Below are 14,448 nucleotides of genomic sequence, written 5' to 3'. Positions count from 1 at the left end.
TGTGACCACCTTCCCCGCGATCATATTTCCTCAAGCTGATGCGCCCCGTGAAGATGCGGGCAGAGAATAAGTCTTCAGCCACCCATGCATGTCGTAAGAGGCGACTAACGGGATCGGCCATGGTTGGTGCATGTCTTCGTATGCCAATTGCGTAGATCGATGCTCATGATATCAATCTCTGGATTGTCTGGTCCTGACTTGATTATTTACAGACCGCCGTCATATAGCTGGAATATTGCTTGAGTGCGGCGTTAAACAACGAACAAACAAACAAATCAAGCTAATACGCCGTGATAATACGGAGATTTAAGCGGCGTTAACGCAGACTCACTCACTCACTCCAAGTGCGCTCGAGACATGTTACAAGTCTTCATATCACGCCATAGAGGTCTTAGCCACAGACAACAAAACGAAAATGTTAAAGAAGTTTTTAATCAACGCGAAGTGCACATGACAATCTAGGGCTCTCTCACAACCAGACAACACGATATTGTAGTCGAGAAACACAGATTATGGACCACACACGACTTGAATACATGTGTTGTTATACAACGTTGACTATAACAGTTTATTATACACTGCAGTGTGAAAGACTGAGCTTTTCTGTAGTTGAGAAAAGCGATATTGTCATTGCAGTGAACATAACACTTGATATTTCACTTCAGTGAACATGACGCTTTGACGGAACTATTTTCACGTAAGAGTTAACTCCCCTTAAATTGTCTCCCTTTATTGTAAGTGTCTAATCCCGTATACAAAAAAGTTGACCTCCTTTTTACGTTAGTTCCACATTGACAAGGCAAAGTAATGACAGGTGGTAATTTAAGGAGTTAATATCACTTCTTGCCGTTTGTTATTCTCTCGAAAATGTTTCGTTATGAACTGTAATTTTCTCATTTAATTCGTCAATTGAGACTGATCGTTTCGCAAAGCGCCATTTTTGTTACTTGACCAGCGTGTATTATTTCGCTTCCAACAGCGGTCTCCTAGTTTTGGAGAATATTTTATTTGTTGAAGTTGATTTTACAAAAATACCATATTTAAATGTATGATAAAGAATTTTCGTGACCCTTAATATTTTTTAAAAACTTTTGTCGTATTATACCATTACGGAGAATCTGTCTCTCAAGAATTAATGTTGAAACTTCCTCGCCATGGCCCGGAACTTAAAATAGTAGCTCGCCAGGGACAGATAATCCTTAATTCCTCTACCCGTGAAGATTCCGGGGTAGAAGATGTCTTCAGCAACCCATGCTTGCCGTAATAGGCGACTAACGGGATTGAGTGGTCAGGCTCGCTGACTTGGTTCATGCATGTCATCGATCCCAATTGCATGGATAGATGTTCATGATGTCAATCACTGGATTGTCTGGTCCAGACTCGATTATTTACAGACCGCCGTCATATAGCTGGAATATTGCTGAGTGCGGCTTTAAACAACAAACCTTAATTTCTCAGTGCTCGGTTTCTCTGTAAATAGTCCAAACTGATGTAAGCACGTGTATTCAAGTCGTGTCATTCGTCACCACTCGCCCCTTTCCGTAACCCGCAAGAAGACTCGTCCCCCTATCGATGAATGTTATGTGCGAAAATACGACAAACCAATCAGAATGCGCGTATGATTTCGAGTTCTTTGTCAAATAATCCCTCAGAAATAATTTTTGATTTTACATACGTCTTGCACCTAAAAATATACCCAAGACACAGTTAAATGTGTTTAATCATACTGTATAATTCCGGACGTCCAGATGTGTTTTAAATTGCATCTGAAATATATATAAAATATGGAGAAATATATGTGAACCATTACGCAACGAGGCGACAATTGTTTTAGGTATGCCCGTTTGCGCTAAGACGGAACCCAGTCGCAAAAATGGCCATGAGAGGGGCACGAGTCGCTATTCGGCTTGTCCCGGAATAACACGAGTTGGTCACGAACGAAGTCGTGTATGTGAGTACGCTGGAACCACACTCTGGCGCAGTGATGACTGTACTAGGCTGGCCACAAGGAACTCTGGGTCGGAGAGTGCGTTGGCACATGTACATATTCTATAATTAAAGGTATGCAGTTATCCATACCAATTCATCGTGTTGCCTTATTAAAGCTTACAACCAGAAAACATGAATTTATACGGCGCTATACATGTACGTCAAAATGCATAAATATTCAGTCTTTTTTTTCGTTCCCACGACGTAAGGTATCTTACGAATGGTCGGCGTTTTCCTGTTGCTGTCTCAAAATACACGTTTAAATCCATGGTTTCATGTTTCTACTAAAGAAGATTAATGTCACTGACGTTTGGCAAATCCAAGCTCATAAAATATGAAACAAAAGAAGAATCGACATTTACACGTTTACCGAGAGAAACGATGAGCAAGCTGGGCAGGAAGTGTTTTAGCTGGTGGTAACGGACGGCTTATGACAGGCCATAATTGGCCAATTGGAAATGTCAAAATAAAAAGTTACAGAAAACTTTATATCATTTCAATAATGGTATACGTTGAAATGGGTCACAACAAGCCTTTTTTGTTTACTATAGTTACCGGTTTTGGATTTGGGATATAGTCGAGTGCTCTGAATATGTTTTGAAAATCAGATGCGGAAAAGAAATAACGATTGTCTGAGTGAGTGATTATGGTTTTACGCCGCAATCAGCAATATTCCAGCAATATCACGGCGGGGGACACCAGAAATGGGCTTCGCACATTGTACCCATGTCGGGAATCGAACCCGGGTCATCGGCATGACGAGCGAACGCTTTAACTACTAGGCTACCCGAACGCCCCAACACTTGTCCGAAATACAGAGGGGATTTCTCTTTCGAAAGAGACATTTTTTTCTATAGCGGTACGACATACATTGAGTCAAATGAATGTGAGTGTGAAAGTTTTTATATATTTTATATTTATATTTTTTTTCTTGACACTTGATCACCTAAAACAATATACTTTACGAAATTTAAACAAAAAAAACTTGCTTGAAAGGGGGACTCTGTTCCAGGAAGAGGACTTTCCCGAGGCAACAGTGTCCACCAGCCTATATCAAAGCCTAGCTTCCACCCTTGCCATTTCAAACCCACTTTTCTTGACTCTATCGACGGCGCCCCGTGTAGAACAAGAGTTATGTCCCTTGTGGTAAAAACGCAATAGCCAATCAGATCGATGTTCTTATTTCAAACGGCTTCACAAAGATGACTACCAAATCAGACGACCTGATCGATGAAATAACGAAACGATTTTAAATTTTATCCCTGAGAGACTAACAAAATGATAGATTACCATAGTAAAGATACCTACTATTGCCACATTTAGCTCTAACAATGATAGATGCTTACATACTACACAGTATCAAGTAACATTTCGCATCGCGGCCACATTAACGCTCAACAGGGGGGGTCTAAAACAAGTGTTTAGTTGTTCGAGTTAAAACTCAATGAAGTTTTCACTCAATTATATAAAGGTACTGTGACGAAAAAACTTGGAAACTTTGAACAAATATTTTAGGAATAATTTCAGAGAAAAATTGGCAGGCAATTGGTGTGGCCATAGCAGAGAACACATTTTCGGAACTCGGAGCCAAAACCCCTTCAAGGTATTCTTTTCACCTATCCACATTCTCGAGCGTCATTGCCTGAGATACAATATTCTTAAAGTTTCCGTCTGAATGGTTATTTAAGGGTGGGCAGTTACATCGTAATACACGCCTAGAGACTGAGACTGTGCTCAACTGGTTAACACACGCAGCAACAAATGTTATAGCTGTGACTTCAAAGGGCATCCTTTTTATGTCACGTGACCACGATTTCCTCCGGTGTTTAGTGCTCTCTAAATATTCATTTGAATTAACTTCTCGATATAAATAACTTAGACTTGCTAAAGGTGTAAATTTGAAGCATTACGTAATGATATGACAACGCACGATTATAGGATTTTCCTATTGAATTGAGCTCTTGTCCTTCAGATTATTAGTATTGGTATTTTGTTCGGGACACAATGGTGTGTTCTTCCACGTTCTTTATTTTGTCAAGTTCAAAGGAAGTTCCGAAAAGACCAAAAAATTTGTTCGGCTGGGGAAAACATACGGTCCCTAAGACAGTTCAAACTTTTTACGTGTGTTTTACGTCCAGCGTGTGTTGGAGTATTTGACACCTGCATCGTTTTTACGATTTCCCTGATAATGAAATATGCTCACGGAAAAATATAAGGGAACATCTAAGAGATACCGACAGTATATTGACAAATCACATTCTAGTATTTCACTGATAGCTTTTTTGATACGAAGCATTATGTTGAACACATTGATAACTCCTCGTTGCTATATATTTTCCCCGTACCGTAGATGATAAATGAAAGTGTTCACCGGTAGAAATGACTGTACATCTACGTCACACATGACGTCACACAGATTGGTACTACACCAGATTCAAGCGCTTGTCCTGATATATACAATGATAAAATTGAGGTCCAGATCCAGGTCGAGTGGATCCTCACGATCTCTGGTCGATGCCGAGTTGTTTAAAGTTGTCCAAATACCGATCGTATTCGTCGGAAGTCGATACCAGCAGGGCGGGCGGGATCTACAATCATACAAGAGTCACGTGTATTAGTGATTGTGAGTGAGTTGGGTTTAACGCCGCTATTAACAGTATTGCAGTTATATCACTGTGTGTCAGCTTAATGTGGGAGGAAAGCTCGAAGTGATGCAGGTCTCAGACGTTTACAACTTCGGTGAAACCCACGAGCACGGGCAGGGTGCTGACAAACCTCGGAACATGATTGAGGTAATCCGGGATTCGAACCCACAATCATAGGTTTCTGTCGTGGCCAAGGGACGCAACTCTGCACGGCGAATTGCAGTTCCTTAGACGACTGGGCCACCCGTGCACCGTGTATTGGTGACATGTAATATGACATTTAAACCCTTACCTATAAAGATCGGATAAATAAATGTTATCTGAGTGAAGTATCCGTCCCTTGGTGAAAGTAACAAAACACGACTGAAGATGTGAGATTTTAATCAGAATATGTGTTTTAACATACTTTATTCTTCTACAGGGCCCTCTTCTAAAAAATGCATATTGTGAGGACTACCAACCTGGTATCATCCCCTACAATAATAATAATAAGGCGCGGCAGGGGTAGCCTAGTGGTCAAAGCGTTACCTCATCACGCCGTAGACCCTGGTTTGATTCCAAACAGTGGTACAATGTGAAGCCCATTTCTGGAATATTGCTAAAAGCGGCGTAAAATCATACTCACTCACTTACAGTAATAGGGATATCCCTGTGGGGATTCCGTGTTAGACTATACATACCCACTAACCTATACTTGTAAGAGGCGGGTAAATGTCTTTATCCTTAAATGCAAATGTGTGAAGCCCATTTCTGGTGTCCACCGCCGTGATATTGCTGGATTATTGCTGAAAGAGGCGTCTGGACACGGGTGGCCCAGTCGTCTAAGGCGAATCCCTTGGGCACACCTGAAACCTATGATTGTGGGTTCGAATCCCGATTCGGCCCAATTATGTTTCTAGGTCAGCACCATACCTTGGCTCGTGGGTTTCAACGAAGTCGTAAACGTTTGAGACCTGCATCACTTCGGGCTTTCCTCCCACATTAAGCTGACACGCAGTGATATAAATGGATTACTGTTCAAAGCGGCGTTTAACCCAACTCACTCACTCACAGAAAGCTGCGTAAAACAATACTCACTCACCTACTTACTCTTACGACATTCGTAACTGTTTTGCGAAACCATCGCAGTTGTCACAGATTTACGACAGTCGTACTGCTCGGCCCGCTATCGACTCTCGAATGTCGTGCGTTAACATGACCATACCCTCTTAAAAGTGTGGCTGTGTAACACGCCCTACCTGAGAGAGTTGATGGTAGGCTCTGGCATGGAATACTGTTGCAGAGATGAGGAGATTGTTATACGGTTGTTTCTCCATCTTCCAGTCCTGGCCGAACCCGATGAGGATCTCTGCGGACGGTGGTGGACATTCCCCGTTCAGGGCTCGCTGCAGGGTTGGGAGGAAGTAGTCCTGGTAGTCGAACACCTTCACTGGCGGCTTGTTCCGGTACAGCTTCATTGGCTGGTCATAGGGACTTTGGGGCTGTGATACGAATATGACTAATCTGGAGAGAAAGAATAGGCGAGGAATGAATAATTGAAAGATTATTGCACTTATATATCGACGTGCATACATGGGGAGTGGGGGAGGGGGGGGGGGGGGGGGGGGGGGGGGGCGAAGGGGTGGGCGTGGGGGGGGGTGGGGTGGAGAGTTGATTGTACTTGTCCGGACTGATGCCCATTTTATCATGCTAGCCCACTGAGATACCAAGCCGTAGTTTAACATGGATATCAGACGCACAAAGAGTATACTGACTCCAGCGCTTGTTTTATCCCTTAATGTCGAGAACCAGGCGGGGGTAACAACAACCACCGACCTTTCGCTCTCCGGACAGACGCTCCATCCACTAAACCACGGAGGCGTTCAGAGAAAGAAGATGAGGGAGTTGGGGATAGGGATGTAAGGCTATTTAAGGTATCCTGGGTTATTTAGAGTATATAAATCCCAATTCTATTATGAAAAAGGCCCTGGACCCATCCGCCACTATAGCCTCGTTTCTGAAGTGCCGTTACAATCTCGTGTATCACTCATTTGGCACAGAAACTCTCTCGTTCATTTTTGGGTGGTGCCACACGAATCAGGTTCAAAATATGGTGACGAATTGGTCAAGATAAACTGCCGGCCGAAAGAGAATATACACTTGAACATTGGATTTGATCAAAAACTTACAAACGTTATCAAAACGTTAGTAGTCTGAAAACAGTTGCCGAAACGCTGCAAACTTGAGGTCCAAAACACATCTATGGTACCCATATCAAATACATCACCATCGAATAATCATTTTTAGCCACCATCTTACATGGGTGTTTGCTAAAAGTAGTGTCAAACGTACTCATTCTTTTAACACTCTAATATATTCCCCGGCCGCGTCATAGCAAAAGACGTTAAAAGATGGTACTTGTTGTTACCCTGCCTGGCGCTCGACATTAAAGGGCTTAAACAATGACTGGTCGGCTCGGAGTCAGTATACTGTGTCTGAGTGGGGTATTCGTGTTAAACTGCGGCATGGTATCTGAGTGGGCTAGAATTATAAAATCGACATGAGTCCGGACTAGTACAAGCAGCCACCCCCCACCCCTCCACACACACACCTCCTCCACAAACACGCCCACACGCAAACACTACGCACGCCCACCTACAAATACCGTTACTATTACAGCAAGATCTATATCGTAACGTCGCCTTTACAGTAAACAAATAAGTTGGTATCCATAAATTGTGTTTACTTTGACTGAACTTATCGTTTAATCAGTACACCGACAACTACATACTACTCAAAATATTCAAAATAAATCACAATATTTTCTTTTTTTGTCAGATACTCCCGGAAATAATTCGTTATTTCCCAGTTCACTTTCATGATGACTCAAGCAATCCTACAGCTGTGTATATATTACTGATTTTCCTCCTAGCAGTATATTGTTAATCAGCTCATTATCTCATTACCTGCACTTCCTCGTGGCGTATATGTCTCCATTGACGGACTCCAGGATGAGACCACGGTCCAGCACGTTCAGCAGCTGGGTCGTCAGTGTGCTCTGTCGGTGGTTGTCGATCATGTTGTCGCAGAGTGGGAAGTGCAGCTGGTCGAGACCCGCAGGGCCGTACATCTAGTGGCATAACAATACAGATTAATGACATAGAGCTAGTGGCATAACAATACAGATTATGACATAGAGCTAGTGGCATAACAATACAGATTAATGTCATAGATCTAGTGACATTACAATACTGATTAATGACATATATCTAGTGGCGTTACAATACAAATAAATGTCATATATCTAGTGGCGTTACAATACAAATTATGACATAGATCTAGTGGCATTACAATACAGATTAATGACATGGATCTAGTGGCATAACAATACAGATTAATGACATAGATCTAGTGGCATTACAATACAGATTAATGACATGGATCTAGTGGCGTTACAATACAGATTATGACATAGATCTAGTGGCGTTACAATACAGATTATGACATAGATCTAGTGGCGTTACAATACAGATTATGACATAGATCTAGTGGCGTTACAATACAGATTAATGACATAGATCTAGTGGCGTTACAATACAGATTAATGACATGGATCTAGTGGCATTACAATACAGATTATGACATAGTTCTAGTGGCATTACAATACAGATTAATGACATTCCTCTAGTGACGTTGAAGTAGATATTAATGTCATACATCTAGTGGTGTTACAATACAGATATAGATGCTATAGATAGATATAATGAAATATATCTAGTGACATTAAAGCATGTTTATATATTAATGACATGTGTCTGGTGACATCGAACCATGTGTATGTTAATGACGTAGGTCTGGTGACATCGAACCATGTGTATGTTAATGACGTATGTCTGGTGACATCGAACCATGTGTATGTTAATGACGTATGTCTGGTGACATCGAACCATGTATATATTAATGACGTATGTCTGGTGACATCGAACCATGTGTATGTTAATGACGTATGTCTGGTGACATCGAACCATGTATATGTTAATGACGTATGTATGGTGACATCGAGCCATGTATATGTTGATGACGTATGTCTGGTGACATCGAACCATGTATATGTTGATGACGTATGTCTGGTGACATCGAACCATGTATATGTTGATGACGTATGTCTGGTGACATCAAACCATGTATATGTTAATGACGTATGTATGGTGACATCGATCCATGTATATGTTGATGACGTATGTCTGGTGACAATGAAGCATGTGTATATATTAATGACGCATATCTAGTGACATTGAACCATGTGTTGACATAAGTGACGTTCACGTTCGGACAAAATTATTTTTTTTATTTGGGTATGAATAAATGGGGTTGCCATGTTACTGTCCAAATATGGCTAACAGTCAGGATTATTTTCATGATAAAACACTACTTTGCCGCAAGGAGAAACATTTTCCGAGGCTCAAACACGTGACTGGTATTAGTTCAGTATCATGAATAAAACAAATATAAACACACTTGTCTAGCCATGTGCGTCATACCATCTGTCGGGCACTGAAACCACTTGACTTCTTAAGGACATTGCCAGGTATTATTTCCTGTTTATGGCAATCGGAACTCGTATGCACAGTTGACAGTAGTATGTGCACTTAAGCCATTACTGGTCGATCGAGGCACTTCATGACCATTGAGCAAATATCAGTACTTCGGTTTACTCGAACAAAGAACCACTTGACACACGTTCTACGTTCCAGTGACATTGGAGGTATCCTCGTGTGTGGTTGGTTTGTTCGTTGTAATTTAACGCTGCAATATTCCAGCTGTATATATGACGCTACCATCGAGTCTGGACCGGACAAACCAGTGATTGATATTATGTGCAATGGCTGACGCTGTCACGAGAACGAAGACACACTATCTACTGAGTCACGGAGGCTCGCGACCCGTTCTGTAAAATCCTCTTACGACTTGCCTAGGTTGCTGGGGCCGGGTCTAACCAGGAATCCCTACTGGGCGTTATTAAGATAACATGTAATGATTTCCAAAATCTACAAATTAGCAAACATATTTGCATTGATGTCACTGCCCATTGTCCATGGGTATACATTCCTAATTAAAAAGGACCCGTGAAGGTCCGGGCAGAGAATAGGTCTTCAACAACCAATGCTTGCCGTAAAAGGCGACTATGATTGTCGTAAGAGGCGACTAACGGGATCGCGTTGTCAGGCTCGCTGACTTGGTTGATGCATGTCATTGCGTAGATCGATGCTCATGATGTCAATCAGCGGCCTGTTTGGTCCAGACTCGATTATTTACAGATCGCCGTCATATCGATGAAATATTGCTGAGTGCGGCGTTAAACAACAAACATAAATCCTCATTTCAAGGTAGTGTGTTCCTCAACTAAACACTCCCAACCGTTGACCCCAGTCAAGTACTCATCCATACATATCCATTCTGATGACGACCACTATTGAGGCTTATCAAAAAACAGAATGAAACACTTGTTTCGGAACAATGAGTGAGTTAGTATTAAAAGTCACATCGCACACTTTACAGTCGTAGTGTGCACAGTAAGACGGTACGGTATAAAATAATTGCATCTCTCAATGAGAGAAAAACACAAACTTGTGATTTTAAATACGTTTACGGCAATACTGCAATTCAGGAGAAACTTCGATAGATTGTAAACTATTGTATGTTGAGTGTATGTAGCATCCGTCATCTGAAATACTACATGTAACTTAGAAATACATTAAGGACAGACTGGCATGTTAGCTTTGTTCAAGACAGACGGATATGTTAGCTTTGTTCAGGACAGACGGACATGTTAGCTTTGTTCAAGACAGACGGACATGTTAGCTTTGTTCAGGACAGACAGACATGTTAGCTTTGTTCAAGACAGACGGATATGTTAGCTTTGTTCAGGACAGACAGGCATGTTAGCTTTGTTCAGGACAGACGGACATGTTAGCTTTGTTCAGGACAGACAGACATGTTCGCTTTGTTCAGGACAGACTGGCATGCTAGCTTTGTTCAGGACAGACTGGCATGTTAGCTTTGTTCAGGACAGACTGGCATGTTAGCTTTGTTCAAGACAGACGGATATGTTAGCTTTGTTCAGGACAGACTAGCATGCTAGCTTTGTTCAGGACAGACGGACATGTTAGCTTTGTTCAGGACAGACAGACATGTTAGCTTTGTTCAGGACAGACGGACATGTTAGCTTTGTTCAGGACAGATAGACATGTTAGCTTTGTTCAGGACAGACAGACATGTTAGCTTTGTTCAGGACAGACGGACATGTTAGCTTTGTTCAGGACAGATAGACATGTTAGCTTTGTTCAGGACAGACAGACATGTTAGCTTTGTTCAGGACAGACGGACATGTTAGCTTTGTTCAGGACAGACAGACATGTTAGCTTTGTTCAGGACAGATAGACATGTTAGCTTTGTTCAGGACAGACAGACATGTTAGCTTTGTTCAGGACGGACAGACATGTTAACTTTGTTCAGGACAGACAGACATGTTAGCTTTGTTCAGGACAGATAGACTTGTTAGCTTTGTTCAGGACGGACAGACATGTTAGCTTTGTTCAGGACAGACAGACGTGTTAGCTTTGTTCAGGACAGACAGACATGTTAGCTTTGTTCAGGACAGACGGACATGTTAGCTTTGTTCAGGACAGATAGACATGTTAGCTTTGTTCAGGACAGACAGACATGTTAGCTTTGTTCAGGACAGACGGACATGTTAGCTTTGTTCAGGACAGACAGACATGTTAGCTTTGTTCAGAACGGACAGACATGTTAGCTTTGTTCAGGACGGACAGACATGTTAGCTTTGTTCAGGACAGACAGACATGTTAGCTTTGTTCAGGACAGATAGACATGTTAGCTTTGTTCAGGACAGACAGACATGTTAGCTTTGTTCAGGACAGACAGACGTGTTAGCTTTGTTCAGGACAGACGGACATGTTAGCTTTGTTCAGAACGGACAGACATGTTAGCTTTGTTCAGGACGGACAGACATGTTAACTTTGTTCAGAACGGACAGACATGTTAACTTTGTTCAGGACAGACAGACATGTTAGCTTTGTTCAGGACGGACAGACATGTTAGCTTTGTTCAGGACAGACAGACATGTTAGCTTTGTTCAGGACAGATAGACATGTTAGCTTTGTTCAGGACAGACAGACGTGTTTGCTTTGTTCAGGACAGACAGACATGTTAACTTTGTTCAGGACAGACGGACATGTTCGCTCTTTTTAGGACGGACAGACATGTTAACTTTGTTCAGGACAGACAGACATGTTAGCTTTGTTCAGGACAGACAGACATGTTAGCTTTGTCCAGGACAGGCAAACTTGTTAGCTTTGTTCAGGACAGATAGACATGTTAGCTTTGTTCAGGACAGACGGACATGTTAGCTTCGTTCAGGACAGACAGACATGTTAACTTTGTTCAGGACAGACAGACATGTTAGCTTCGTTCAGGGCAGACAGACATGTTAACTTTGTTCAGGACAGACAGACATGTTAGCTTCGTTCAGGACAGAAAGACATGTTAGCTTTGTTCAGGACAGATAAACATGTTAGCTTTGTTCAGGACAGACGGACATGTTAGCTTTGTTCAGGACAGACAGACATGTTAGCTTTGTTCAGGACAGACGGACATGTTAGCTTTGTTCAGGACAGATAGACATGTTAGCTTTGTTCAGGACAGGACATGTTAGCCTTATTCAGGACAGACGGACATGTTAGCTTTGTTCAGGACAGACAGAAATGTTAACTTTGTTCAGGGCATGTTGGTCCCGGTCAAACGTGTCTGTCCTGAAGGAAGCTAGCACTCCTGTCAGAGTATCTGTAGTGTCTCGGTCCCACCTCTTCCTGCAGGTTTTCCACCATAGTGTCCATCATGGGCCCGTAGAAGAGCCGGCAACCGATGGGGTTCTTCACGTGATGTCCGGCTACCTCTGTGTGACGGTACTTGAGCTTGACGATCACCTCGTGAACTGGGGATATGTGCAGTTTACATTAGTACGTGAGTACATAGAGCACATTACATGAGTGTTCATGTCATACTATGTTTACGACACGAGTGTCTTAATATCGGAATTTAGGCACATAGTATGACATGAACACGAATATGATGTCCTATTTATTATCGAAGAAGATGTCAACAAACAGATGTATTTTCTCTAAAGACATAAGAACAGCAAGTCGCAACAGCAGCGGAATCACAATTTGTCGAATGACGCCAACAATCTTCAGCTATGACGTCGTTTCTAGTGTGACGTCATTCCGACCTCACGTCACAATAAGATTCGAATGACATCAACATTGCCGTCGGGATGACGGAAACAATACACTGTTGCCTCTAGACGTAATATGACCCAAGGGCACATATGATTATTGTGATTTGGTTTGTATGTCGTTTTACGCCGCACTCAGCAATATTCCAGCTATATGAACCCCAATATGTTTGCCCTCGGAGGTAATAAAAGTCGTTTTACGACACAGTCGGTAATAATCCAGCTTCAGGGTGTGAAATGCTGGGCTGCTTGACAGATATAGAGGTTATCACGTGAGTGTGTTTTGGGATGGTAAATATCCTGCATTAGGAATAAACATTGTATTTAGCGAGCCTTGCCTAATATAGGATATTTACCATCCCCAAACACACAAGTGGGATAACCTCTTTATCATAAAATGTCATTCTTTAATTCTGTACTTCAAAATCGCTTTCCCTCTCTCACTAACATTACCGAAACATTGCGAGTTTTCCTGGAATGCGCGCATTAATATTCATTACGTCACAGGGTAAGTGATGTGTCAGTCGGATAGTGACAGTAGCCAATATAGTTCCAACTGAAATCTGTTTCTTATACAGTGGCGAAGCAACATATACGCAAAACAACAATTGTTTTTTAATTGCCTTTCGCGGCAATCCATCGGTCTGTCCGCTAGAGTAACTGCTCTTTGTCAAAGGGAAGCTACTCTATCCCTAGTCTATGAGACGTCACGGCCACGTTCAGACGTTGTTGACAGTCGGCCTGTCCTGTCATAACGTTAAGTGCAGTCAGATGTACACACAGCGAGAAAACAAAACAAGGTAACAATTCAAACATATTTCGGCCAAATCCAACTATTTTAATTTGTGGAAAAGGTTTCAAGCCGCAGAGGTCTACAAGCACAGATATGGCTACTGATCCCGCTTGGCTAGGCTTCGTGCCCTCGCCAAATTGTTTCGAAATTTATATCTAAGTTATAAACTTATAAAATGCCTTAGCTACGTCACAGTTGGACACAGATTTTTGGTATATTAGACTGTTCTTTTGATAATGATAGCATTTATCCCTGTAGTTTATCCAGATTCCCGATGGTTAATTCTGACTCGATCGCCGAATGACGAGGGCGACGCCATGTTTGTTTATAAACAGTGAAAGTAGTCCCTACTTGACCTTTGATATTTGCATCTCTATCCGCATATGACCCGTACGGATATCGTTTTTATCCGTTGGCTTTATCCTGCCGAGAAACCTACCCATTATATGATAAAACACAGGAAAACTCGCAATGTTTCGGTAATGTTTGTGAGAGAGGGAAAGCGATTTTGAAGCACAGAATTAAAGAATGACATTATATGATAAAGAGGTTATCACGCTTGTGTGTTTTGGGATGGTAAATATCATGTATTAGGGATAAATTTAACACTATGTATTTAGCTCGCCAAGGCTCGCTAAAAACAATGTTTATTCCTAATGCAGGATATATACCATCCCCAAACACACTCGCGTGATAACCTCTATATATGCTCGAATTGCCAAAATTAA

At 41.9% G+C, this 14,448-nt stretch overlaps 1 protein-coding gene across 4 annotated transcripts in view; it reads right to left on the bottom strand.

Moving 5' to 3' along the window:
• Window positions 1–443: 443 nt before the first annotated feature.
• LOC139454520 (interferon regulatory factor 6-like) overlaps window positions 444–14,448 on the bottom strand; it is a 49,243-nt gene continuing 35,238 nt past the window's right edge. For all 4 annotated transcript variants that reach the window (XM_071236289.1, XM_071236288.1, XM_071236286.1 and 1 more), the window contains exons 8-11: window positions 12,497–12,627; window positions 7,580–7,743; window positions 5,873–6,137; window positions 444–4,577 (exon numbers count right to left, since the gene is read on the bottom strand). In XM_071236289.1, coding sequence (XP_071092390.1) covers window positions 4,488–4,577; window positions 5,873–6,137; window positions 7,580–7,743; window positions 12,497–12,627 — 650 coding nt within the window. In that variant the 3' untranslated portion in view covers window positions 444–4,487. The remainder of the gene's footprint in view (window positions 4,578–5,872; window positions 6,138–7,579; window positions 7,744–12,496; window positions 12,628–14,448) is intronic.

Source organism: Haliotis cracherodii, unplaced genomic scaffold (assembly GCF_022045235.1).
Source record: "Haliotis cracherodii isolate W230 unplaced genomic scaffold, xgHalCrac1.p SCAF_10, whole genome shotgun sequence".
NCBI classification, from domain to species: Eukaryota; Metazoa; Mollusca; class Gastropoda; order Lepetellida; family Haliotidae; genus Haliotis; species Haliotis cracherodii.
This window is presented reverse-complemented; position numbering and strand designations above follow the sequence as displayed.